This window comes from Octodon degus, unplaced genomic scaffold, assembly GCF_000260255.1.
Source record: "Octodon degus isolate 3935 unplaced genomic scaffold, OctDeg1.0 scaffold00001, whole genome shotgun sequence".
Taxonomy (NCBI): domain Eukaryota; kingdom Metazoa; phylum Chordata; class Mammalia; order Rodentia; family Octodontidae; genus Octodon; species Octodon degus.
Genome location: NW_004524577.1, coordinates 36,713,426 through 36,740,977, shown reverse-complemented (window position 1 = coordinate 36,740,977; position 27,552 = coordinate 36,713,426). Strand labels below are relative to the sequence as shown.

Genomic DNA, 27,552 nt, shown 5'->3' with positions numbered 1-27,552 from the left:
AACCCCTTGGAGCAGGTTATGCAGAGACGTGCAAAGAGCAGCCGAAAGCCGTCAGCGTTAGGTTCGCGGCTCCGATCGGCGCCCCCAGCCGAGTGGGTCGTCTTGCGTCGGTGGCCGCACGCTCGAGATTCGCAAGAAGTCAGCGAGTGCTCCCCAGGTAGACTGAATTGGAACCCCAAGCCAGTTCCTGAAAATCAAGGTTCATGCTACAGAATCCTGCACCGTTACTACGGAATTGTGAGAGGTTCAGGAATTGCCCCGTTTTTGTTCAGAAGTAAAAATGCAATTGCAAAATTGTACTGGAGTTATAGAAATGAAATAGTCCTTGAAGAAGTGCAGCTGGGAGGGGACGCGACAGAATATAGGGTGCTAGGTTTGGCCTTGAAACTACAAGCCGGTGCAGAGAAGGGCGCGGGTCCTCACTAGGTAGTGACGTTCCGGAGGCTGTGGAGGGTGGTGAGGGCAAGAGCCACCTGCGCATCGAATTCTGTCTCGGCAGCGCTGGGGCGGCGGGCAGGTTTCCTAACATCTGCGCGGCGCACTGTGGCTGCGGTACAGGCGGGTGGAAGTAGCTGACGGCGTGTGCTAGGGCAGGGCGTTGCGTGAGCGTCGGTGCCCAGAAGCTAGGGACCTAGAGCTACCTATTCTGTAAGGAATGCCTTCGTTTGCTAGCCTTCAAACCCGCGAGAACGATCTTAGAGTTTGTTAAATCCGGTAACTCGGAGAAGATCAAGACAGCGTGTGGCTTGAAGGGTTGTGAATGGAAACTTTTGCCATTTGCAGGACCCTTCGATACGTTCCGGAGGAATCCAAGGACAAGGTTATCTCAGATGAAGACGTCCTGGGAACGTTGCTCCAAGTTTTCCAGGCTTTGTTCTTAAATGATCTCAGTAAACAATCAGATATCTGGACTTTACTTCCAGAACCTGTGAAGGCAAAATATCGAGACCTGCTGGCACTTCAGCATCAAAGGGTGAATCTGCTTGGAATCAGACATCGACAGCAAAATGCTTTTAAACCAGAAGAAATTCTTTATAAGACACTGGGTTTCAGTGTTGCCCGCGCAACTAGCTCATTGATTTCTGCGGGAAGAGGTGTCTTTGTTACTAAGGGATTGGTACCGAAAGGCGCAGTTGTATCTATGTATCCGGGTAACAGCACAAATTAGTACTTGCAAGAGTTTTTTGTATACTGGTAATACCTAGCCCTGTAATCCTTAACGAATTGAACTAGAAATTGAGGTTTCTAAACTTTTGATTTTGTTAATTAAATGCTTATAAATTATGGTGTGCATTAGAAAGATACCCTGGAGTATCTGTTGGGATAAGTGTGTGTGTGTGTGTGTGTGTGTGTGTGTGTTTATGGAAATCTTTTCTTGAATCATTGTTTAAATTTAGAAAACAATGTAGCTCCCTTTAGCAGGTTTCTTAAGCATTAGAGAATAAATCAGTTTAGCTTCAGTGATAACTAGAGATTAAAAAGATGTGAGTTAGGGCTGGGAAGATGGCTCAGTGGAATAAGTGCTTCTCTGGCAAGCGCAAGGGCCTGAGTTCAATCCCCGGTTCTAGAAAAAAAAAAAAAGATGTGAGTTAAAACATGAAACCATTTAAACCCCTAAATAATTTAATAGAGACCTTCCTGCTTTTTCTGCACTGGGGACATAAAGCAGCTCCTTTGCCAAAACCCACTGGCTTGAATGTTCATTAGAATATGTCTGTTGTTTGTTATACTATCCTTATGTTATTTGGTAGTGGAAAGTACATGCATACATTCGTGTGCGCGCGCGCGCGCGTGTGTGTGTGTGAATGTTTGTGTTAGATAGACATATGTCATTCTGTTATTTTGTGACCCTTACGAAATGTAAAACTTTTGTACAACTAACTTAACTCTGAAGATTCAGTAAAACAAGCCAAAAATCAAAATAACCCTAAAATAAATTCAGAAAATAGATTAACACGGCTGACAAATTGGAAGCATCTTGTAAATGTAATTGCTTCCTCTGTGAGTAAAAGCAAACACAGCTCGAGTGGCAGGTTCTTCCCAGATACGTCTGCACTGTTTATTAACAAAATGCATTTTGTAGGACTCTTCACGGATGTCGTTTCACATTTAAACAGTATTTGTGTTGTAAAAATGAACTTAAAATATGATGTTCACAGTATCACAAAGCAAAAATTGGCATTTTTTTTCCCCTCCTGTGTGGATAGTTGGTTCTGTGTTCCACTGCTATGGGGCACAGACTCTTTAAAGCAGAAAAGTAACCTAAGGGCCTGTGATACAGCTCAGTGGACTAAGCACCTGTTTAGGCAAGCGCAGGGACCAGGGTTTGAATCCCTGGGCACGACATGCTGTGCTGGCCCCGCCTCCAGGCTCACCGAGCTGGCCACCGAGACCAGGCGTGGTGGTGCACACCTCTAATCCCACCGCTGGGGAGGCTAAGACAGAAGGATCACTAGTAATCCTAGCTTCATAATGACACCCTGTACCAAATACATAAAGAAAAGTAACCTAAGAGAATATGATTTCCAGATTGGAGGTAAAATACTTTAAAAGGAATGGAGGAATTAAAACATATTCTTCCATTACATATTCATGTTCCAGAGAAAGATATTTATTTAGATTTATTTTTTCAACACCGGGGATTAAACCAAGAACTTTCACTTTTTTTGTTTTTTAATTTTTGACACAGGGACGCGCTCTGTGAGTTGCTCTGGCTGAGTTCAAATTTAGATCCTCTGTTTCAACCTTGTAGAGTGCTGGGATTATAGGTGTGCACCACCACATTGGGATTGGAGTTTTAAGATCTTCATATGTGCTACAATATGCCTTTGTTTTATTGTATAATAGGTACAATATATCAGAAGTATGAGCCGATCTTTTTCCAGTCCATTGGAAACCCATTTATTTTTAGATGCTTGGATGGAACACTCATTGATGGAAATGACAAAGGCATATCAAAAGTTGTGTATAGGTAAGTGATGCCCATATCCAAATGTAATTATAGAACATAGAACTACACTTGTGTCTGTTAGGTGGCTTCTAGCTGACAGCTGAGCTGTCTGAATCATTACACAAAAAATTTTTGAAAGAGAAAGCATATTAATTTAATTATAGTTTTGTTTTTGGTTTTTTTGTATTTTAAGATTCAAAACAGTCCCTTAGCTAATACTTTTACCTGTTTCAGATCTTGTAGTGGAAGAGATCGGCTTGGCCCCTTAAAAATGAATGATATTACGTGGCTAACCTCAGAAACTCAGAATCCACTGGCTATAGGACAGTATGTTAACAATTGTTCAAATGGTAAGTTGGGCTGGGCATGGTGGCACATGCCTGTATTCCCAGAACTCGAGAGGCTGAGGTAGGAGGATTTTTGGAAACAAAACAAGAGGGGTGTGAGAGGAGGTACCGTAAGGGTTGATTTCCCTTCACCATGTAACTACCTGAGGCTGTTGAGTAACATCTCAGTTACTCAAAGACCTTGACCGACTAACTTTTCCAGGAATTGTATCAGAAGAATTCAAGAAAATAATAGTGGATATCCTTTGGAAAATTTTAGTTTACCATTTTTGTTCTAAATTTGTAACAAGTATAGACATTTGGCAATAAGCACCCTTTGGTCATTATTATTTTAGCATTTTTATTTTTTTTTTAATTTTATTTATTTATTTAGGGGTGTGTGTGTGTGTGTGTGTGTGTGTATGTGGCCAGCTCAGCCCACCAGGGGGCGGGGCAGGCTGGCATGTGGTGCTGGGGGATTGAACCGCGGTCCTGTGCTTTGCTAAGCTTGTTCCAAGTAGGTGCTTTAGACCACTGAGCCATCTCACCAGCCCCTATTTTAGCATTTTTAATGAAGATTATTTTATCAGTGTCGTGAAATACCCTTACCCTAGGTTAATCACTAGCCTAATGCAGCCTTTTTGTTGCTAAGTTTGTGAGTCACACACTTCTTTTGAGACTCGATTTTTCTGTACGTAGAAGTTTGATTATTTGACTACAGTTGTCATGTAGCCTTTGATGTTAGAGAGATAGGAACATCTTAGAGGTGAATTTTTAAAGCCCTGAGTCCTTTATTTAACTGTTAACCATTTTGAATTTCTATTTCCTGATATATAAAAAATAAACCAGAGGGCTGGAGAGATAGCTCGGTGGTACAAGCACCTGCCTGGCAAGCACAAGGACCTGATTTGATCCCCAGTACTACAAGCTGTGCTGGCTTCAAAACTGGATGTGGTGGTGCATGCCTGTAATCCTACCAGTGGGGAGGCTAAGACAGGCGGATCACTATAAGTCTGAACTGCTTGGCGAGATCCTATATCAAATTAATTGATTAACTAAAGAAAGAAACCATAAACCATTATATATGTTTGTTATGCATTTTCATATATGTAAAGACAGATACTCTTTATCTTTGGATGTTATTTTATATATAGTATATTTTTTATCATAGAGATAAGTATGAATGTAGGTGTATAAAATCTAATACTGTCTGGAATGTAATACTAGTTATTTGGGCATGTTCAGTTTAGAAATTTAATTTAGTAAAACATACATCAAGTGTTATAATTCAGTACTTGTTTTCCATGCCGTCTTTCTAAAAAGTATGTCCTTGTTCCTAGAGAGAGCAGCTAATGTCTGTTACCAGGAATTTGAAGTGCCTGCAGGGTTCCCTGTAGAACTGAAGCAGTATTTTCCAAACATTGCCTACAGCTCTGAGAAACAAAGGTTAGTTTTCTGAAAGAACGTTTTATGTCTTCTATCTTAAGCTGTACTTTAAAAAGTACTTTTTCTGGGGCCAGTGAGATAGCTCAGTGGACTAAAACACCTGCTTAGGCAAGCTCAGGCAAGCGCTGGGACCATGGTTCCATCTGTGACACCATGTGTTGCACCAGCTCCGTCCCTAGGGCAGGCTGAGCTGGCCAGAGTCCCTGCGTAGTAGTGGTGCATGCCTGTAATCCCAGCTCTGAGGAGGCTGAAAACAGGAGGATCAACATGAATCCAAGCAGCACAGTGAGACCCTGCAGCATCCAAATACATCTAAAAAAAAGAAAGAAAGAAGGAAAGAAAGAAAAAGAAAGAAAGAAAATTCTAAGGAAAAACTATATAGGGATTTTATCAAGATCCAGAATTATAATCTTTTGCTCTTGTTACCTACGATTACTTTTGCTATGCTAGGTTTCCATGTGAATTTGAGGCTTTCTCTATTCTGTGAAGAACACTTGGTATTTTCATTCGAATTAATACATCTATAAGTCAGTTTATGGCCATTTTAACAATACGGGTTTTGACAGTGTTGGTTCGAGAACAAGGGTGTCTTCTCCTTTTTTGATGTCCCCTTTTTCAGAGTACTGTAGTTTTTTGTTTTTTGGGGGTTTTTTTAGAGCTCTATCACCTCTTAGGTTAAATTAATAAATATTTAGGTTTTTTGAAGCTATTGTGAATGGTATTTTTTTGTTTGTTGGTTTTAGGTGTTTTTTTTTTTTTGGCAGAACTGGGGATTGAACTCAGGCACTTGGGGTTGCCAGACAAGTGCTTATTCTGCGGTGCTATCTCTCCGCCCCCTGGTATTGTTTTCTTGATTTACTTCTCAGTGTCTTCATTATTGGTGTGCAGGAATACTGTGGATTCTTGTGTGTCTCCTGCTACTTAGCTGAATTTGTTTATTCTTTCTGGGGGTCTTGTGGTTGAATTTTTTTGGGTCTTCTAAATCATATTATCTGCAAATATAGTTTGAATTCTTCCTTTCCAATGTATGTTTTTCTTATTTCTTCTTCTGCTTCTTTTTTTAAATATGATTTACTTAGTGACTTTATTTTTGCAGTACTGGGGATTGAACTCAGGACCTTGTGCTTGCCAGGCAGGAGCTTATGCTGCTGAGCTATATCCCCGGCCCCTATGGTTCCTATTTTTTCTTTTGACTGACAACTGTGCCTAAACTTTCAGATACTATATTGAACAAGAATGGTGGCTAACATTGTCTTAGTCATGATTTTAGAGAAGTTTAGTATGATAGCAGCAGTGGACTTTGTAAATAGATTTGATCAGTTTGACATAAGATCCTTTTCAAGTTTTTTTTTTTTTTTTTTACTCCTAAGTAGATATTAGATTTTGTCAAAGATTTTTTCTACACCTATTGAGGTCATCAGGTGGTTTTTGCCCTTGCGTCTGCTTATATAATGTGTTACACTTACTAATTTGTATGAACCATATGTTCATGCTGAGGATGAAGCCTACTCGCCCATAAGGTGGGATCTTTTTGATGATTTGTTGTATTCTGTTTCTGATACCTTTTTTTCCCCTCTATTTAGGACAGGGTCTACAGGGTCTAACTATGTAGATTGGGCTCGTAGTGATTCTCCTGTTTTCAGCCTCCCAAGTGCTGGGATTACAGGCACGCGCCACCACGCCCAGTCTCAGTCATGATCTCAGCGCGTCCCAGGGGTGGGCCCAGCGTGGCACACTGGGGATTGAACCCTGGCTGCTGCGCTGTGCCTCAGCAGGTGCTTTAGTCCGCTAAGCTATCAGGCCGACCCTTGCCAACATCTTATTCAGGATCTTTTATTTGTTTATTGAAGAGATGGCCCTGCAGGTTTTTCTTTTCATTCCTTATCTGGTTTTGGTATCAGGGCAATTTTAGTGTCCAAGAATGAGTTCGGGAGTACTCTTTCTTTTCTAATTGTATTGAAGAATTTGAGGATTATTGGCATTAGATCCTTTCTCAAGTTCTTGTAGAATTCAATGAATCCATTGGGTTCTGGGCTATTCTTAGTTGGTAGATTTTTATTATTATTATTAGTACTACTACTACTACTACTACTACTACTACTACTACTACAACTACCACTAATTTCATTCCCTGTTACTGGACTCTTAAGTAGTTTTGTATCTTCTTGGTTCCTTTTTGGTAATTTATATGCCTCTAGAAGTCTATCCATTTCTTCTAGTATCTCCAGTTTATTGGCATTCAGGTTTTTGAAATAGTTACTGCAATGCTCTGGACTTTTGGAGTGTTCTTTGCAATTGTGTCTTTTTCATTTCTTTTTTCTTCTTTTTTTTTTTTTTTTGCAGAACCGGGGATTGAACTCAGGTCCTTGCGCTGCCAGGGAAGCACTTATTCCACTGAGCCATCTCCCCAGCCCAAATCTTAGCAGTAATAGTGAATCAAGTTGGTTTTATTACCTTTTTTTGTGGTACTGGGGGTTGAACTCAGGACCTTGTGCTTGCCAGGCAAGCACTTATTCTCCTGAGCCATCTTCCCAGCCCTTTCATTTCTAATTGCATTGGTGTAAGTCTTAGCTTTCCCTCTTGCTAAGTTGGGCTGTTTGTGTCTATTTTATCTCTTCAGGAACCAGTTTGTCAGTTCATTAATTATTGTTTCTTTAGTCTGAATTTCATTAATTTTCTCTCTGATTTTTAAAACACTCTCTCGTACTAGCTTTGGGGTTGGATTGTTCTTATTTTTCTAAGGCCTTAGCGTGCATCATTAGATTATTTGGGATTGCTTTGTTTTTCTGATGTGGGCATTCACAGCTGTACGCTTCCCTCTTAGAACCACTTGCACTGAGTTTCATGGGTTCTTGTACATTGTGCTGGCATTATTTATCATTTGATTCTAGGAACTGTTTGATTTTTTTAATTCCTTTTGTGACCCACTGTTTATTCAAGAGTGTATTATTTATTCTCCTTGTGTTTATATGATTTCTGTGGTTTCTCTTGCCATTAATTTCTAGTTTCATTGTAGTATGATCTGACAATATGCATGGAGTAATTTCTATCCTGTTGTATTTATTTAAGCAAGCTTTATGGCTTAGTATTAGGTCGATTGTCTACAGAGTTCTGTGTGCTACTGAGAAAAATGGGTATCCTTCATTGTTGGGTTGAATACTTTTTTTTTGTTTTTGTATTTAGGACAGGGTATACAGGGTGTATAGGGTCTCACTGCATAGATCGGACTCAGTGATTCTCCTGTTTACAGCCTCCCAAGTGCTGGGATTACAGTCACGTACCACCATGCCCAGTCTCAATTGCCCTCTCAGCATGCCCCAGGGGCGGGGCCAGCATGGCAGGTCCAGAGCGGGAACTCCCGGCCCCCGCATCTGCCTAAGCAGGTGCTCTTTCATCTGCTGAGTTATGTGGCCAGTCCTGAATACTCTTGAGATATTTATTAAGTCCATTTGTTCAACTCCGATATTTCTTTGTTGATTTTTTTGTCTAGTTGATCTATTTGTGAAAGTGGGGAATTGAGGTCCCCCTACTGTACTTGTGTTTTTATGTCATCTTTCGTGTACAGTAGTATTTGTTTTCTGAAGTTGAGTGTTGGGTGCCCTGGTATTTGGTGCTTAGGTATTTATAATTGTTATCTCTTCCTATTGAGTCGTTCCCTTTGTCTTCTTTGTCTGATAGTTTTGGCTTCAAGTGTACTTTGTCTGAAAATAGGATAAGTACTGTTGCCTGCTTATGGGCTCTAGTGGTATAATTGGTGTTTTTCATTTTCAGTTTTTAATCTGTGGACCTATTAAAAGATAAATATGTTACTTGTATACAGTATAGCATTTTGTTCTGTTCTGTTTTGTTAAGAGTCTCCCTGTGTAGTCTAGGCTGGCCTTGAACTGATGGCAACCTTCCTGCCTCAGCCTCCCAAGTACTGGGGTTACAGCATGTGCAACCATACCTGGTGAGTTTTGGTGTTTTTCTTTAATCTGCCTTTCTGTGTCTTTTGATTTATGAGTTGAGTTCATTCATGTTGAAAGTTATTGTTGAAAGGAATTGACTGAGTCCTCTTCACCGTGTTGTGTTTCTGTTGCTGATTCCTTTGTTTTTCCTTTTGCTTGACTGCTCATCCTGCTGTATTTATCCCAAAAGGTTCTCTGGCACTGATGTCTTTGTTGTCTCATTCTGGGAGGTCCTGAAGTATTTATTGTAGTACTCATTATCTAGAATTTCTTAAGGTGTTCTTTGTTGTGGAAGATCCTAATGTTTCCATTAATTCTGAAGAATATTTTTTCAGGGTATTTTAGTCTGGGTTGAAAGTTGTTTCATCTAGGGTTTGAAGAACTTCACTTTAAGCTCTTTGGGCCTTTCGACTTTGTTTTAGGAAATTTGTAGTAATTCTAATAATTTTACCTCCATAAGTAATTTGTTGTTTTTCTCTTGACAGCTTTTGAAATTCTGTCTTTGTGTTGAACTTCTGGGTTTTTTCTGATTAGTCATAGAGAAGCTCTTTTCTGATCGTGACTATTTGGAGTTCTACGTGCACTGCTTACTTGTGTGTTGAATTACCCTTATTGGAAAGTTTCCTGCCATAATTTCTTTTCTTTTTTCTTTTTTGGCAGAACCAGCATAATTTATGTGAACAGATTTTTTTTTATGCCATTCGTACCATCTTCTAATTTTTCTGTAGTTGTAGTTATTCCTAAATTAGTTCTTTGGGTCAGAACTAAGAAGTTCTTGGTTCTTGAAATTGCTGGATTATTGTTGATGGTCTTTTATTTTTTAAGCTCTCTTTGGGAGCACAGTTACTTGTATTAGTCCTGTCTTTTAGTTTTGGCATGTTTTCCTCACACAGGTCACTTCTGCCAGCCATACTTTCAACAGAATTTTTATCTCTTGGACTTGTGTTTGGTACTCCTTCTTGGCTTCTAATTCTTTCCTGATCTCATCATTTTGATTAGTTCAGCTCTCTTTTTATTTGTGCCTCCTTTATACTCTGTCCGTTTGTTAATTAAGTCCATTATCTCAGTTCATTCCATCATCTTGGGCGCTCCAACCCCAGTACTGATCCTTTTGTTCGTTTCCTTTCTCACTGCCTACCATTCAGACATTGTGGTTTTTGGTTTTTCTCCCCACTCATGTCCATTAGATTAGTTTCATTGGGAGTTAATTTTTAGATGTATTTTTTCCTTGTTTTCTCACATTTCTATTGTGTTTTGTTTTGTTTGTGCTGAGGTTGATTATTCATTCAAATGGAAGTACTTTGTTACTAGTATAAAGATCCTTGTAGTTAGTATCTGCTTGTCAGTGATGTGGTCTTGGCTTTAGCTATGCTTTGCCATTATCTACTTTTTCTTTTCTTTCCTTTTTTTAAATATTTATTTATTTTTGCCGAACCAGGGATTGAACTCCGGCCCTTGTGCTTGCCAGGCAAGCACTTTATTCTACTGAGCCGTCTCCCCAGCCTCTCTACTTTTCCACAGTTTAATAGGCTCAGACCTGGGGGCAGCGTTGCTGGGAGAGAAGCCTTACTGATTAGATCAGTGTCAGCAGATCCTGATTATATCAGCCACTCACTTACACTGCTTATATCAGGGTCATACATGTCAACATGTATGTGGAAACTTGTTTTTAACAATTTTCCCTTCTTATCAATTCCCCACACAGACTGTCATGTACTGCTACTACCAGACTGGCATGTGGTGGAGGAGGGGAAAGAAAAAAGCAGAGAAAAGGGACAAGGGAAATCAAGAGGAGAAGAGAAGTATCCATGGATGAGAAACAGGAGTTTAAACTCTTGGAATTATTTTTGTAGCTGTAGTAAAGGACTGTCTTTGAGGGGCTTGAGGCACTATTTGTGGCTGGTAGAGAAGGGACGCAAAAAGGGGAAGTATTTATAATAGATTTAGAGGCGCTCTGAGAATATTGGAACCTTAGCATGTTGACATCCCGTGTTTGGGTCCTCTGTACAGTTTTGCTACAAGTTACCCTGATTTCCCCGTGGAATGTGCTACAAGTGTCCCTCTCTCTAGAGACTGCCAAAACATGGATGCACACTTCAAGCAAAGAAAAACTTGTATAACACACCAGACATTGACTTCTGATGAATAGACTGCCTCGCCCACATGCACATTAGGATTTTCATGATATCTCAATACAGTTAGTGCATATATATGAACATGACAGAGAGATGAAAAAGAGAAAAAGAAACAAAAACATCAAAATCCTTATGCAATGGCGAAGACGCAAAATCATAGCATCTCGCAGCTCCATTTTGATGGCAAGCTAGTGAGCTCTTCTCCCCCCTCCCCCCGTTCACACATAGAAAAGCTTTGATGAGGGGACTGGATCAATTTCTTTCTTTTTTTTTTTAATATATATATTTTTTTAATTTTATTTATTTATTTGTGTGTGTGGCCAGCTCGCCCAACAAGGGGGGGGGCTGGCTGGCATGTGGTGCTGGGGGATTGAACAATGATCCTTTGTTTTTGCTAAGCTTGTTCCAAGTAGGTGCTTTAGACCACTGAGCCATCTCACCAGCCCTGGATCAATTTCAAAGTTTGGCTCTTTCCTGCTCCTCTCTGTGTGTCTTAATCAGGTGGGTGCCTGTGACCTCAGGTCTCCAAGCCAGGCGCCCCAGGTCCCCGCCGTGGGCGAGGAGCCTTGCTGATAGCGGCTGAGTCATCTCCCCGCTGGGATCGCCCTGAGCCTGCCTGAGCGCAGGCCTCTGCCTCTGTCCCGAGGTCTGAGCCACTCAGTTACTTCGAGAAGGGGAGACCCGGCACCCTGTCCTGCCAGAGCCCTGTCTCTCTGCCTGCCCCATGCGCTGTGCCTCTTCTGCCCAGTCGCGCTGCTGGACTCCCTTCTCTGCATTCAGCCGCTCCTGCAGGTGGTGACAGGACTGCCAGGGTGGCACCTAACAGTGGCCCTTTGGCAATGATTAGGATGCCCTGAGGACACAGCACTTCTCCTGTTCTGCGGGAGAACCGCAGGGCCTGTTCCGGCCAATCTGATCCCTTCCGTCCCCAGGACTGAACTGTCACCAGACCCTGCCTGCTCACGTCGCCCCCTGACCCTGGTTTTCTCAGTGCTCTCGATCCTGTCAGAGCCATGCGGTTATTTTCAGCTTTCCCAGGAGCCTGCTGGTGCTTTCTCGCTCACGGCTCACCGGCTCTCTGATGCTGGGGATTGCATCACCAGCCGAGTTCCTATTCTTGGTGGACAGGCTAGGAGCCAGCTCAGTGACTTGCTTGCTGTGGTACCAGGTCCTCTCCTAGGGAAGTGCATAGGCTGGCCCTGGGGTGTAAGGTGCGCAGTGGTCAGGGTGGACTGCCTCCCCCGCCCCTGGGCTTGCGGCAAGTGGGTTTCTCCTTCCGTGTGCTTTCCCCACATCTGACTTTCTGTATCGCCAGTGGCTCAGCGTACGTGACTTCCTCCTGCACACAGCTTGGAGCCACCATGACTGCTGCCACCTAATCAGCCATGACTGTGGAACTTTGCTAATTGTTCTAACAGTGCTGTAGGAAGATGTAGTAGTCTTTTTTTTTTTTTTTTTCAATTTATGTATTTGGTACAGGGTCTCACTACACAGCTCGGACTTGTGGTGATCCTGTTTTCAGCCTCCCCAGTGCGGGGATTACAGGCATGTGCCACCGCTTAGCGAGCCTTGTGGGTGGGGCTGGCGAGGCTTGCAGGACCGGAAATTGAACCCTGGTCCCTGCGCTTGCCAAAGCAGGCGCCTAATCCACTGAGCTATCTCGCCAGCCCAAGATGTAGTCTTTATTTCTATCGTTCAGTGAGTTGATAGCAGTTAGATTTCCTTAGCCCTTCGGGACATAATGCTGTTACAGCTTGAAAGGTATATGCAAGTGTCTTGTGTCCCCCAGTAAGAGTATTTTTTAAAATTCCAATTAATTTTAAGTAACGTTTTTCTTTCACACTATGAAATACAAATAAAAAATGTTAAACCGTAACCTCTTTAAAAGGATTAAGATGATTCCAACACAGAAATAATGTTGTCAAGAAACAAAAAAAAACGAAGTGTTTTCAGGAGAGGTGGTTGGGTACATAAATGCACAGATTTGTGATCTATTTTAAGTGACAAAGACCAGATATACTTGATACTACTGGACCTATACTGGGAAGATTAACTGTTTCCTCCTGGAAATTGAAGATATATACTAGAATATAAGGACTCTTAAGTAGTAAGTTACGTCTCTAAACTGCGTGTTGGTTATATTAAAAATGTGAGCTTGTATTTTTTTTTTTTGGCAGAATTGGGGATTGAACTCAGGCCGTTGAGCTTGCCTGCTGGCTATCTGCTGAGCTATCTCCCCGGCCCCATGAGCTTATATTTGCCACTATGCCATTTTTCTGTTTCAGCCCACTTCGGTGTGTTGTTCTTGTTGCACTGAGGGACATCAAGCAAGGCGAAGAGCTCTTTTCAAACTACTACACGGTTGTCAGCTAACCTGGTGAATTAGAAATTAGGTCCTCTACTTAGCGTATTTCATTAATCATTCTGAGTTCCCCCTGTAGAATAATTTGGAGCTTAGTTGAAATAATATTTTTTTTAATATTATAGTTACGTTCCAATTTCATGGTAAAAGCGACTTGCTTCATCAGTTTTAAAATTTATAATGCAAATGCAACATAATTGATTTTCACCTACACCTAGAGAAATGCTGATTAAAAGTACTTGAACTATAATTTCAGTGTTTTATTTTGTATACCTGTGACTTCTAAAAGTTTAGTCCAGACCAGCAATCTTTATGTTGATGTGTATCAATTTCTGTAAAAGTGTTTATTTTTATAGAATAAAAAAACACCTAGTGTTGTCCTGAATAAATTCGTGTTTATATATAACCTAAAGATTGTTCCATCTGAGTGAAGCCAAGACATGTCTTTGCTTTACTCGCTAAACATCCCCACCCCCACCCCATGCCAAAAAAGTTTTAGAAACTAAGAAATCGTTTTAGTGCGGGCATGGAATCAGAAGTTGGTGTTGGTGGGTCCGTTTCGTGGGGAGCCTCTCCATGTGCTGAAGTGACTCGGGTGGACTGGCGGCTCATTGCCCACATCCATCTAGTTCTTCCTCTGCAGCCCTTAGCAGCAGAAATTGAAGGCGCCCGGGTTGTGCAGGGGAAGCTTGCGGCCTGCCCAGCCCCGCGGTGGAGCTCTAAGGACTCCCCCCGGAGTTGGATTAGTAACAGTTCCTTTCACCCTGCTCCACCTGACTTGTTCCACCTCTCAGTTCCAAACATGAGTAAGGACGGTGGTGTGGGGCCCCCGAAATCCTGTCACCACTGCACTTTACCCTGTTTATTACCAAGTCAACGGCTTCCTGATTGGCTTCTGGGCTTCACTCCTGCCCGACAGGATAGCCCAAGAGTGATTAAAAAAAAAAAAAAAAATGTATCTGGTACAGGCTCTCGCTATGCACGCAGCTGGGACTCCTAGTGATCCTCCTGTCTCAGCCTCCCCAGGGCTGGGATTACAGGCATGTGTCGCCACGCCCCAGGGCGGGGCCGGCGGGGCATGTGATGCCAGAGACCAAGCCTGAGTCCCTGAAGTGATTATTTTAAATGGAAGTCAGATGACTGCTCAGAACCTCAACATTTGAGGCCTTCACGTGCGTGAGCTAGCTGCCCAGGCCCGATCTCGCCTGCGCTCCCCCAGCTCCTCCACCCAGCACACCTGCCTGGGGGCGCGCCTCCTCTGCAGGCAGAGGCCTCCTCCAGAGCGCCACAGGGCCCTCTTCACGCCCACCACCCTCCACTCCACGCTCCCCAGTCCACTTCCTGTTTCCTCTGTAATAATTAGACCAGCAATAGTAGATGTGCAGTGAGTTCCAGGAGTGGACCACGAAGCCGCGCGGGAAGTCACGCTGGCAAAGGCGTCCACGCAGCCGCCGGGGGCCGCGCCTCTCCCCGAGCGCCTGCAGCCCGGCTCGTTCTCATGCACTGGACCGGACCGGAGCGGACCGGACCGACTGTGGGCTGGCTTCAGGCTGGCTGGCGCACCCGCGCCTGTGGCCGTCCGAGACGCCTCACAGGAAGGCCCTTTGGTGGCTGAGACTGTCTGTGGCTCTAGACAATCAGGGCAGGAGATGAGGTTTTTGCTTTCATTTTTTTCCCCTTTCTTGGCATTGTACAAAGTCTGGATATATGTGCAGACTGAGAACTGTAAGTTAAAAATGCAGCCAGAGAAAGCTCTAGAAAGAGCAAATGAAATACAGGGACCAGAGTGTGGTATTAGACAAAATAGTTTGAAAAAACAAAGGCTTAGGAAAGGTGACTGCCGTTGATGAAACTACTGATCACACCGACAGGCGACCTTAGTATTATGTCGTCAAATGACAGGATCTGAACACATTTCAAATACCTACCATGTCTTTCTAAAAAGCAGTTGCCTACAACGGTGTTTGAAATACGACATTCGGTAACTATTTCCTGAACTAAACCAGAATCCTCACTTTGGGATGGTTAGAATTTTATTACAGATGAGAAACTATTATAGATGATTTTTTAAAAACCAATGAACTTTATTGCTTACCTATATATATTAGTCACTACATCTGAAACCAATTTAAACTGGTAAATTTGGTATAGCTCAAGATTCATTAAAAATGTTGGCAAATATTCACACAAACCAAGAAAAAAAAGATTTCCAGATTTTTTATTTCTGGAACTGTACACCAGGTATTAAAATACAACAAATACAAAATAATGCTCAAAAAAATCAGTGTCTTATGTACAAATATTAAAATCAATGCAACATAGCAACTTCCTCTTGAATACTGGATACTAAAACTTGTTCTGATTGTCACTAATTTATCTCATACTCACAGGGTACTTATTTCAAACTGGGACAACTGGAATCACTGGTCATCTAAGAGGAATATTAATATCTACCATATTTAACAATAAAACTAATAGGTTCCTCTAGGTGAAAAAATCAGGAACTTTTTAAAAAACATAGCAATGTCAATATCTTATAAATTACTTCAGTTTCTATTTGTAGACAATGTGCTTTGAAACTCTGGGCAAACAATCTCCTTGGTGGTCAGGTTTACTTGTTAGTTTACATTCAAAGTTGAAATATTTACTAGAGACTTTGGTTAAATTAAATAGTATCACTATGCTCCATTAGATCAATGTTCTCAAATATTTATGCCCCCTCAATTTTAAAAATTAAAAGGAAATGATTGCACAATTCTTTGACCTAATTGTACAGACTTTAGTTAAAACTGTATTCTACATCCTTCAAGTAAATTCAGCAGTTGACCATGACAAGAGGAAAACTAAACACTTAAAAAGCTAGCATGAAAAAGGTGAAATACGACGAACAGAAGTATTGCTCTAATCACAGCACCAGTTACACTTCTGAAGGAATCCACCATCCTCCTCCTCAAACTCCCTGTACAGAAAGGATACATCAGCCAACACTGCAATTTCTCACCACGAATTTTTGGTTTGTTCACATGAAAATAATGTGGCAAAGGAAGAAAAAGAATTCATCACAGTTTGTTATAAGAATTGTGCTTAATACTAATAATAAAGGCCTTGTTTCTTCATATGATTGCAGATCAGATATTTTCATGTTTTCAAACGCAATTCTTTTAATAAACAGTAACAAATTCCATTAAGATGTTTAAATGGAAAGAAAAAACCCAGTAAATCCAGCTTTTAAAAGAAAATTCAATAAATAGCTATTTTACATGGATAGTCATAGTGGTACAATTTATGAATGTCACATCAAGCATGCACAAAAATGGTATTATACATGGCAGAAGTAGTCAGAAAATATTGAATTAGATCTAAAAAGATATGAAGGATTTACACATATATACAAAAATCTTGCAAATTATTGCCTCATTTTAACAAGGAATTAAAAGTAAACGTTGCCAGCTAGTTAGCACTCTCTGAGGCTAAAATCAGATTGGCATTAAAAATCTATTAAACTAGCTGGAGTTTATTGTTCTCTCATATCATTTTCTGGATTTTGGTCAAAAATCTTTATTTAAATAACTAAAGTGTCCATTCAACTTGCTGATAATCAAAACTTTAGATAAGAAACACAGTTTCCCTCTTACATCAAGACCCCAGCAATGCATAGATAAACGGAAGATATGACTGCATCAGCTGATGAGAATGGGCATGTTTAGTAAGTGCAACTGGTATTAGCATTCAGTCATCTTTGTGTAAATTATTTATACAAACCAGCCACTGTAAACCCAGAGCGAAAATTAAAGTTTTAGCAATGGAAGATTATGGCCAGTATCTTACTAAATTATAAAAAGTATACTGATTTCTAACAAAAGACATAAGGTTCAAAGTTTAGCACATAACACAGCAATAAGAAGCTGACAGTTTGGATAAAAATACCAGAAAGCAACAAAGCGCCCAGGCTACCCATACTGACTGTGTGCACGCAGGAACGCTAGATTTCAGATGTATAAATTAGAAACTGATTTTAAGTTATTAATTTAACTATTTTTGTCCCCTGTGCTAAGCTAAACTTTAAAGTAAATGTGCTACTGCGTAAACACTTCAAAGCAATCTTCATTAAAATGCTGCAAAGGAAAAACAAGAATACACATCATCCAAAACGAAGGACGGCATTGCAGTTCACAGTTTGTAGAATAAATACCCTCCCTTCCGACCACTACGACTACCACATCCTATCTACTCTTCAGCATGACCTTGAAGCAACTTACACTTACAAAAGTAGCAATGCAGCCAAACACTGAAGTTTTTTGCAAAGCAACACAACTAGTATAAATCAAAAAATTTAATTAAGACGGTGCAAAAAAGTAATTATTCTAACTGTACTACAAAAGCAAAGCTATCTCCTAATACTGTATAACATACTGTTGGATTCACCTTGTAACTTAAAGATGTGTCTTTAGGGCAAAAATGGCCAAAGTTTATGACAATGGCTTCTCATTCACAATGTTTGAAATAAAAATAAACTGAGTTTTGATGCCTCTGAACGTCTATCACTTTTTAAAACCTGAAGCGGTGACGCACCATTCTGTTCTGGACAGGAACTCGCATTTTTCTGGCCAATTGTTCGAGCTAAACAAAACAGTTTAAATATCCTTCAAGGTTCTACTACATTACGCATAAAATCTGGAAGTCCCTCTAAATATTCACACTTTGAACTGCAGCGCTACACGCTTAAGGTGTGCCGAAGCGTAACCACTGAGTGGCACCATCCTAGGCTTCCCGAGTCATCTGCCTCAGGATGAACTCAACAATCAGTGACCCCTATGATTTTTACGATTACAATCTTGATAATGGACAAAACCCCACATGAATATCACATCTTCCAATACCAATTTTCTTTAGCCAATAAATTAAATGACACAGAAATAAATATCCTGGCAGTAAAACGACCAATTCTGTGTAAGGTAGCCCCGGTCTGAAATTTAGAAACAGGATCCAAGCAAGAGTCCTCATAATCTGCACACAGCTCCTTGCGCTGGCTTCCGGAGATGGACCTGCTGTTCTGTAAACTCAAGTGCTTAGGTGGGTAACATGAGAGAAGTTTCCATTTTAAAAAAATCCTTGCATGTTTGTGCAGTTTAAAGAAACCTACCCCTGCTCTTATTAATAAAGAAATTAAAACCAAAAATGCTACATCGAGCAGGGACTGGGGTTGGTACCTGTAAACATTGTTATTCAACTGCATCCATTTCGGCAAAAGGAATTGACGTGAAGAGAAGCCACACCGTTCAGGTCAGAACATCTGTGCTGGTTTTGAGCCGGTGGCCTGTCTACAGGTTTTAAAACTGGGAATGGGGACAGCGGGAACAGAACTAATAGAAAAGGGGAAGCGGGAAGAGGTCCTGGGGGTGAGGAAGGGAGGCAGAGCTTAAAGCTGCACCACAGAGTTCAATCTTAGTTCCCAACTCTGCTGATCATAGTTCATTTCCACATTTATGGACTGAAAAATGAAAATACTCTTGATAAATCAAGATATAGTTCTATACATACAGACATCACTGATGTCATAGTGAAAAAGGTTCAAACTTCCAGTGAAAGACTATGCAAACCCGACGGCTCCCGCAGGTCTCCTGGCCCGCACGCCCAGGCCCAGCCCCACGTCACTCGGAGTGGAGGGCGGCGTGCTGGTGCAGAGCATGCGCGCTGATGAAGCCGTTCGCCTCGCTGGCAGAAAGGCTGCCGAAGTCAGCCACGGAGACAGCCACTTTGGCGCTGGCGATGTGATGCGTGTGGTTTCCGAAGTCCACGCCCAAGTTATTTACTGAGACTTCACTCATAAAGGACTCGGGGACAGTGATGCCCATTTTCAGCCTCTTTGCGGGTCTTTCTGATTCTTCACTGCACATGTTCATAGGATTCAGCTCCGAGTGATAAAATCCAGTCTCAAATAAGTTAAAACAATCATTTTCCCCATTGCTGGGCAGGGTGAGTAACTCCTCCGTTACAACAGGCACATGATTTACTTGTCCCCGAGGTGCGCTGCCTAGCGCAGGAAAGCTGTCGTCCAAACAGCTAACGTCCGTGGGGTTGCAGACGGTCGCCACACTGTTGGTCAAAGCTAAAAGGAAGTGGGAGATGGTGTAAGTAATGGTCCTCGACGTAGGACACACAGGACACCGCTGTACTCCGCGCTCCACTGCACAGCACAGAGCGAGCCCACTTCTCACCTGTCAGGTCACTGGCAGTGAACGAGTTGAGGATGCTCAGCTGCTGGTCAGGCAAGGGCTCAGCCCTGGGAGAAGCTAGGGCTGAGGAACTCACGGGCCCTCCCAGAGCTTCCGTTTCGTCTACCAATCGATCCATGTAGTCCCTGAAAAACACCCACTGACAGCTTTACAACTACGCCACTGCTTAAGAAAAACAAAATCAGTGCAGTCAAAGCCACAACTTACGTAACTCCAGGGTGATGGTTGTACCGCTTCTTTCCAAATTTTGTTTGTTGAGCAAAGTAATCATAGCGTTCAGATTTCTTCCACATATAGTAGAAGGCTACACACTCAGCAACTGTTCTAGTTCTCACCTAAGGAAAAAGATATTTAAAAAAACAAATCAATACACCCAACCGACTCTTTCCCCAGCAGTGAAGCTTTAACCCATGAGTTTTATTTTGTCCTCCCAATGACAAAACTCAACACTTTTTTTAAAATAAAATGTCTTGATGTGATGAGGTTTCCAAAAGCCCAAGGTTTAAAAAAAAAAAATTTAGTTTATAAAATTAATGTGTTTCGACAAATTACCTCATACATTTTACTAGAAATCTTCCAACTGTTTTCATCGAATTCTCACTGTGATTCTCACTAAAGAAGGAATTTTTTGGCTTCTCTTGGAGACATGGTCTCACTATGTACTTCAGGCTGGTCTCAAATCTCGCGGTGATTCTCCTGCCTTGGCCTCACGAGTGCCGAGGTTACAGGTATGTGCCACTGCACCCAGCTAGTAGGGACTCGGTCTCGGATTAACCAAACCCAAACAGGTCCATGAATGGTTTTCACTGAAATCTGCCCTTTCCTGACCCTAAGAGAAAGGTGACAGAGGGCCCAGGTTTTTAACACACGAGCACCAATCCAAAGGTCTGCCCACAAACGTCCCCACATGTGAGCGGCTGCACAGTGCAGGCTGGCTACCTCACTGCTTGTGTCTCCAGCGTCTGAGAGCAGAAGACACCACTGTTACTGTCCCAGAGTGAACAGGCAGAATGAATTAACATCACTGCAGAACTGATGGCTTTATTTTGATTTAAAGGGAAAACTCAGACTTCAGAAATGTTTATTCAGGACATTAAATACCTCATCTATTTTTGAGAAAACATTAGGTTTTATATTATTTAAAAGCATGATATTTTCAACATCATATTGGAAAGTATAGTTAAGACAGTAACACAAGGAGGAAAAAAGGTCCAGCAAGATAGCTCAGTGGACAAAGCGACTGCTCAGGCAAGCACAGGGACCGGGGTTCAATCCCTGGCAAGCCTGTAATCCCAGTGCTGGGGAGGCTGACAAGAGATCACTACCAGTCCAAGCTGCCTTTTTTTTATGTACCAAATACATATAGAAAAAAAAAAAAAAAAGGCATACAGACTACAAAGAAAAAGCTTTTCTGTTAACAAATGACATTATCTACACTGGACATCTCAAAGAATCAACAACAATACTCCTGAAATGCCAGACAAGTGTAGCAAGGCTCCAGGACTCAAGGTTAATACAGAGTCAGCTGCTATCTAGTAGTACTGAACGGAAACGTAAAACAACATAGTCACACCTACATTAGCAACCCCCAAATTAAATGTACGTGTATCAATCTAACACAACAGAGGCAAGAGCTACCAAAGTCTTACTAAAGAAACTGAGGAAGTAAATAAATGCAGAGAGAAGTCTATCTTCACGGCAGGAAAGCTGGTCACTGTCAAGCCTCCCTGCTCCTGGCTTGCTCTGTGCATGCAGTGCAGTCCCCCAGCACTGCCGGCGAGTTACTCTGCAGATGCTGGCAAAACAAGTTCTATACAGGAAGGCAAAACCCGGGATAGCAAATACAGCAGTGAGGGCAAAGTCGAGAGCCTGGCGCCATCCAACTTCAGGAACTCACTACGAAGGTACAGCAATGAAGACAATGCACTATAAGGGAAAGACAGATTGACGGGACCAGAGAAAAAGGCCAGAAACACACCACACAAATGCCCAGTGTCTTCCCAAATGCCATTTTGTGCATCTTGCGGGTCCTGCCAACACTGCAGGCTGCTGGGACACATGTTTTTGTTTTGGTTTTTTTGCCATACTCAGGACTTATTCTACTGAGCTTTCTCCCCAGCCCTGGGACACATGTTAGTGGCTATCAGTCACAATGTTTCTTTTTTCAGCAACTGTATTTCTCAGTGCTGAAGGGAAAAAGTTTTGAAGCCACAAATCTCTGAATAGCTTAGAAAAAAGGAAAATCATGAAAAATTAATAAATCTTAAAAAAATACTGAATCCATTTCTTGTGAGTAAAATAGTACAATAACAGGTTCTTTTGAAACCTAAGTGAAGACACTAGCAGCCTTCCCACAGCAGGAGCCTGGGGCAGGGCGCTGGAGGGGGCGAGCAGCAGTAACAGCGGGGAACATTAACAAGTTGCTTTTTGTCTATCAAATAACTTACAAGTTAGTTGCTCATTTACTGTAATTTGTGAGTTTGCAGTACTAATTTATGTAACATACCTTGTTTTTCTGTATGAGATGAAAATCTTTCCCATAAAGCATGAGAGCATGTTCAAAGCTTCGGCACTCTTCCTCTGTCCATGCAGTCATTCCTTCTAAAATAATTTTTTTTAAAGATATTAATTGGCCACAAAACTCAGTGGATCATTAGTTTGTTTTCAGTATATATTCCCAGCAAGGGGCCATGAACTCATGCTTATTGATTCCCCCCATCCACACACAAACACACACCCAAATTTGGTGTGTTAGGTGACACCAAGTAAGAGCAGCAGGAGGCTGCGTGCTACAACAATGCAGAGTCTGCCAAAAATGTATACACGCTTAAGGAGAAGAAAAGGCAGCACTATGTCTTTTCAATGAGTGCCATTAGCCTTGTTGATGACGCTGGAGGCGTGAGCCTCCAGAACACCCGCCACACTCCGGGCTCCGGGAGGAGGAGGGTCACCCAGCGCTGGAAGCTCGTGGCCACTATGGGAAGCGCCTCCTGTACTGGCAGAGGCCAAAGCTAACTTGATTCATCTCATGATGTGGCAATAAATTTGGTATGAAGATATTTACTCAAGTTTTTCTTTTCCTTAAGTGTGTATACATTTTTTGGTGGACTCTGTAGAATAAGAAATATCAAGTTTTTTCCTTGGCATTATAGGTTAAGAATTTAATGATTTTTAAAGGTAATTAAAAAATTTCAGCTTATTTTCCATTTTTTTCCCAACAATGAGCATACAATATTTTTAAATTAAGAGAAAAAATCAGATTTATCTGTGGAATGAAAAAAGCCCTATCTTTGTCTCACGCTATCACCACTGAGTCCTTCACAGACATACAGTACAACTGGCGTGAACTGAAAGCTAATAGGTGACTGCCACGCCGTGGACATACAAAAGGAACAGAAGTCCACACTCTCAAAATGCTGAAGCACACTAAACTTCCCAGCAGATCTCAGTGCTGATCCATTACAAATCTAGTGGAGACCCGGAAGGTCTTCGTGAAGACTGAATTTGTTCCGAGTCCTCTTTCAGTGGTGTTGGGCCTTATTCTTAGTGACTGGTAGTCATACCAGTAATCTATAATACAGGCAAAAAATAACTTTAAGTATAGAAAAATCAGTATTTAGTCTTTGAAAGTATTTTAACAGCTTAAAATAGTATTTTCAAGTCAGTAGCTTTAGCAAAAGCACTTTTCAATAATTACCTCAGCCCACAAACTGTAATGGACTACCTTCAGCTTCCTTATTTTCCTACCACACTTATCCAAGAGTTTCACCCCATTCGTACTTAATAAAGGCTACATTACATGCAATCCATTTATCTGACAAAAAAATACTAAAGTAAGTTAACTATTTTCCCTGACATGCACTAAAAAATATTAGCACTTTAAAATTCGTGTTATGATTACTAAAAATGTATTTTTCACAACAAATTCAATGGATTATATGGTTTTTAAAATCTTCATTCTCTTTGCTATTTCCTGTCTACTTTTTTAAAAAGAACAATTTTTTTTCAATGAAACCATAAAATCATTCTTTTAATTACTTTGGATGTACTGTCATCTGTGGGGTCTGCTTTGTTCTTTAACTTTCTTCAAGAAAGAGAAGGTGACAGGGGCAACTAATTTATATTTGAACAATTTCTGGCACGTCTAAAAATAGAGGGCAAGAAAAAGAAGAAATCATGTTTGCTAGGAAGATGAACCAGTCTTTATGAAAGTGTTGAGCAACTGCTCCCTCCCGCCGGGCCTGGCTCGCTCCCCAGCGAGCCCCACCACCGCCTCGCCGACTCAGGGCGCTCCTCACCTTGCGCCGCCTTTCCGCTGCAGCAGTACCTTTCCACCGCTTCCTTTATATTGTGGTTACACTTGAGAAGCTCATACAATGCCTACAAGAGAGGGGGAAAATTCAATAAAAATCACCAACAGCTCGTACCTAAAAATACTTTAAGAAACTGGAGCTAAGAGTCAAGGGCCGGCCTGACAGCTGAGCAGACTTAACGCGCCTACTCAGGCAGACACAGCAGCTGGGGTTCGATCCCGGCCTGCTGCGCCGGCCCGCCCCGGGGAGCGCTGAGATGGTGACTGAGACTGGTGTGGTGGCGCGCGCCTGTGATCCCTGCCCTTGGGAGGCTGTAAACAGGAGGATCACTATGAGTCCGATCTAGTAGTGAGACCCTGAGCACCCTGTAGACCCTTCCCTGAAATACCAGAAAATAATAATAAAAAATAAAAAATATACAGTCCATGTTGAGAAGGAAATTACTACTTTTCATGTTAAAAACTTAGCATGCTACTTCCATCAAAAGGAGCCCTGAGCCATGCCCACTGCCCTGAGGGGTGTGGCTAATACGTCCAGACATAACAGGAACGAGAGAATTACACTACGGGAAGTACGAACGTGTTATCTAATTAATTGATTATTTATTTTTATAAAAGTGTAATTTAACACAAACCTTAAAACTAGAAACCCACCATAAATGTATATAGTTATGACATCAATACTTTAAAAAACTAGAAAACCTAAAAAACAATTAAAAAATCAAAGTACATTTCAATAGCTTAAAATATAATAAATTGAAAGTTATAAAAAGTAAATAAAAATAAATTATTTTTCTATACGAACACAAAATTATAAAGAGACCTTGCTTATGACAGCAATAAATACATGACCACCCATTTAAAAGATAATGAAGAATTTAGCTACTACGATGGACACGATGTTCAAAAAACCAAAAATATCTGAATGATTGAAAAAAGTCAAATAAATGGAGTCAGGTATGTTCCCAGAGTGAAAAGTTTAACGTCTTAATGGTATAAATTCTTCCAAAATCAATCTATAGACTTAATAAAGTATCAGTATAAAATATTAATGGGGCATCTTATTGACAGTTGAAAAAAACTAAAGCTAGTCTGACTTCCTTATATAACTTAGAAATTCAAGTTTGAGTCTACTGATTTCTGGGTACTAATTAGTCAGGAACGCTTAGGTTGGGCATATGAGTGAGAAAGGTTCAAAAAGAAGAAAAAAAAAGGGACAAAACAAAGGGCATTCAGAAGGCACTCAGGAATCAACATTCCCACTTCCCTCCTGCACACCAGCAGGCGTCTGCACATTTATAGGGACACAGGCTAAGCAGACGTTCCTAAGTCAAATTTAAAGATAATACCTTTTAATCAGCCCTGAATAAAACTTGAGAATAACTCAAAGAATAGCTTTACCATGAAATCCGAAAGACTAACAAAAGAGAATGGTTTTTAAAAAGATACTGAAGGTATAAGATAGTATATGTAAATAATTATAGTGAATACTTAAATATAAGAATACTTAATTTTTAAAAAATGAATTACGATCAAGACATAACAGACATACTGTTAAGTAACAGCCCTCAAAACACCCCTCCACAACTCATTCTGAGTCTGCCACCGTCTGAAGCAGTTCTGGGTTGTCTTTCATCAGGGTCTTTAGTTGTGCTGTCCTCACTGCTCTGATATCTTGAATCAGTTGAAAATATTTAACTTTCACAGTCATGCTAACTACGAGGAGAGCCAACGTCCCTCGACACTAGAGCTGGTGAATGCGGCGGATGAAAAGGCCCCTCAATGTTGGTATGAGCCTGCCTTCCAGCAGGTGTTATGGCTTGCACGGCGATGTTCCCCAGCCTCATCCCTCGGCATCATGTGCACATGGGTGGGCTCCTAGAAGCTGGCTAGATCTAAGGTGTGTGAGGCTGGGATTAAGGGTGCCCATCCTGGCTTTGGGTGGCACTATCCATACAGGGGGTAGCTTGGAAGGGATAAAAGGGACACAAGGAGCTCTGCTACTTGTCGCCTTCTGATGCCAAGGGTAGCTTCTCCTCTGCGATGCCCCTCTGCCAACACCGCCCTGCCTTGGAGCCAGCCCACTATGGACTAAAACCTCTACCAACTGTAAAATGAAATAAACTTTTCCTCCTAACTTCTGGTGTCAGGTGTTTTGTCTCAGCAACAAGAAAAGTAACTAAAACCGATTTTGGCACAGGAGAGGGGTGACTCTATGTTTATTCCTGAAGATTCTAGACCATTTGTCATTCTGCCTGGACTGGATGCTGTCGTTTCCCACTGACTTTACTAAGAGGGCATGGGAATCCCAGGAGGTACCCTCCAGGATCTCTGGCACCCCAAGTATACTGTTCTTGTCCTTCAGCATCAAGTAATAGTCTAATTTCCCCTTGATGGTCTGGGTCAGTCAGTACTGCCAACAGCAAAACTCCCTTTGTAGCTTGTTTACTCAAAGGTATGAGGAGACCAAAATGACCAGGAGGAAGCTTTTGCTTCCAGTTCAGTGGTGTTACTGTCATGCTTCCAGGAACAAGCCCTCTCTACTCTGGAACTAAGACTTCTAATCCAGTGGAATAGGAAGGGAAAATGTCACTAGGGGATCACTAGGGGCAAGGGTGGGCAGCACTGTACCTGCTTCCTCCACTCCTTGAATCAGGACCTGTGAGTCCTGGCAATGCAGACACAGAGCCATTCAGGGGACACTGATTCAAAGCATATTCAGCCTTTGCAAGCACCTTGCCCCAGCCCTGCAAGCTACAGCCACCCAGGTGGCCCTGGAATGGTCTTCAAAAGACCATTCCACGTTTCTATCCATCTGGCTGCTGGTAAGACCAGCGAGTCTGTGAGCACGCGCCCCCTGCCTTACTTCTCTGACTAAAACGTGGTGCTGGACCAGAGGCAGTGCTATACAAACTGCACAATGATGGACGACAAGGCAGTCTCTGAATCCATGGAGGACAGTTCAGACTGAAGCAGGACATGTCCACTCTGGGCACCTGTCTTAGTTACCCTTCTCTTGTTGCTGGGACAAATACCCGACACTCAAAATAAAGGAAGGAAAGGTTTATTTAGCTCACAGTTACTGGAGGTTTCAGTCCATATTCACCTGGGTCCAAGGCACAGTGGCACATGGCAGAGGGCAACCTTTCATGGCGGTGGCAAAGAGCAAGAGCACAAGGGAGGGGTAGCAGCAGCTCAAGCAGCTAGCTTCTCTTCCCACCTTACATTGTAATGCAAATTACCTGCCCCAGGGGAGGGGCAGCATCCACACCAACAGTAATCAACCACAAACTCCAGAAGCCAGGCCAAGGGGCCCCTTGGCTGGGGAGATGGCTCAGTGGAATAAGCACTACTCTGACAAGCACAAGGGCCTGAGTTCAATCTCTGGTTCCGCAAAAAAAAAATAAAATAAAATAAAAGAAGCCGCCCCAAGACTGCACAAGGCTTTGGGGGGACATTTATACACAAACCTTAACAGCACCAAAATCTGCCTAGTCGCTCTTCTCACTGCTGAGACAAAATATCCAAAGTTGGAGGAGGAGGTGTTTCAGGTCGCAGTGGGCTGGCCCTAGGGCAGGGGAGTGTGGCAGAGGGCCTGCAGGGGAAACTGCTCGTGGCAGGCAGGAGGCAGCCAAGCAGCAGCACACCTGCTTGCCTTCCATCCTTTTAGCCCTTCCAATCTACCCCCTTCTGGGCAGTGCCACCCACAGCACGGTGGGGCACCGTTAATCCCAGCATCCCACACCTTAGATCCAGCCAGCTCCAAAAGCCCCAGCTAAGAGTGCGTGCGGCTTTCAGAGGCCACCTAGACACCAGCTACACCAGGTGACACTCAGCC

At 42.1% G+C, this 27,552-nt stretch overlaps 2 protein-coding genes across 7 annotated transcripts in view; one reads left to right on the top strand and one right to left on the bottom strand.

Moving 5' to 3' along the window:
- Positions 1-163: 163 nt before the first annotated feature.
- The window catches only part of Setd9 (SET domain containing 9), a 38,954-nt gene continuing 11,565 nt past the window's right edge, over positions 164-27,552 (top strand). Inside the window, exons 1-5 of one of the 4 annotated variants that reach the window (XM_004623218.2) lie at positions 164-1,151; positions 2,848-2,971; positions 3,185-3,300; positions 4,617-4,722; positions 13,090-13,576. In XM_004623218.2, the coding sequence (XP_004623275.1) occupies positions 761-1,151; positions 2,848-2,971; positions 3,185-3,300; positions 4,617-4,722; positions 13,090-13,177 (825 nt within the window). In that variant the 5' untranslated portion in view covers positions 164-760 and the 3' untranslated portion in view covers positions 13,178-13,576. Of the gene's footprint in view, positions 1,152-2,847; positions 2,972-3,184; positions 3,301-4,616; positions 4,723-10,739; positions 10,912-12,981; positions 13,018-13,089; positions 13,577-27,552 lie in introns of those variants that run through there. The other 3 variants (XM_023708768.1, XM_023708754.1, XM_023708761.1) reach the window with 3 other exon arrangements.
- Positions 15,293-27,552, bottom strand: part of Mier3 (MIER family member 3) — a 29,577-nt gene continuing 17,317 nt past the window's right edge. Inside the window, exons 8-13 of one of the 3 annotated variants that reach the window (XR_002819660.1) lie at positions 23,701-23,782; positions 21,909-22,003; positions 19,610-19,737; positions 19,385-19,527; positions 18,377-19,275; positions 15,293-17,281 (exon numbers count right to left, since the gene is read on the bottom strand). Coding sequence is in view for 2 of the 3 variants with exons in the window: in XM_004623087.3 (XP_004623144.2) it covers positions 18,818-19,275; positions 19,385-19,527; positions 19,610-19,737; positions 21,909-22,003; positions 23,701-23,782 (906 nt within the window). In the remaining variant the exon portion in view is untranslated. Of the gene's footprint in view, positions 19,276-19,384; positions 19,528-19,609; positions 19,738-21,908; positions 22,004-23,700; positions 23,783-27,552 lie in introns of all 3 variants that reach the window. The other 2 variants (XM_004623087.3, XM_004623088.2) reach the window with 2 other exon arrangements.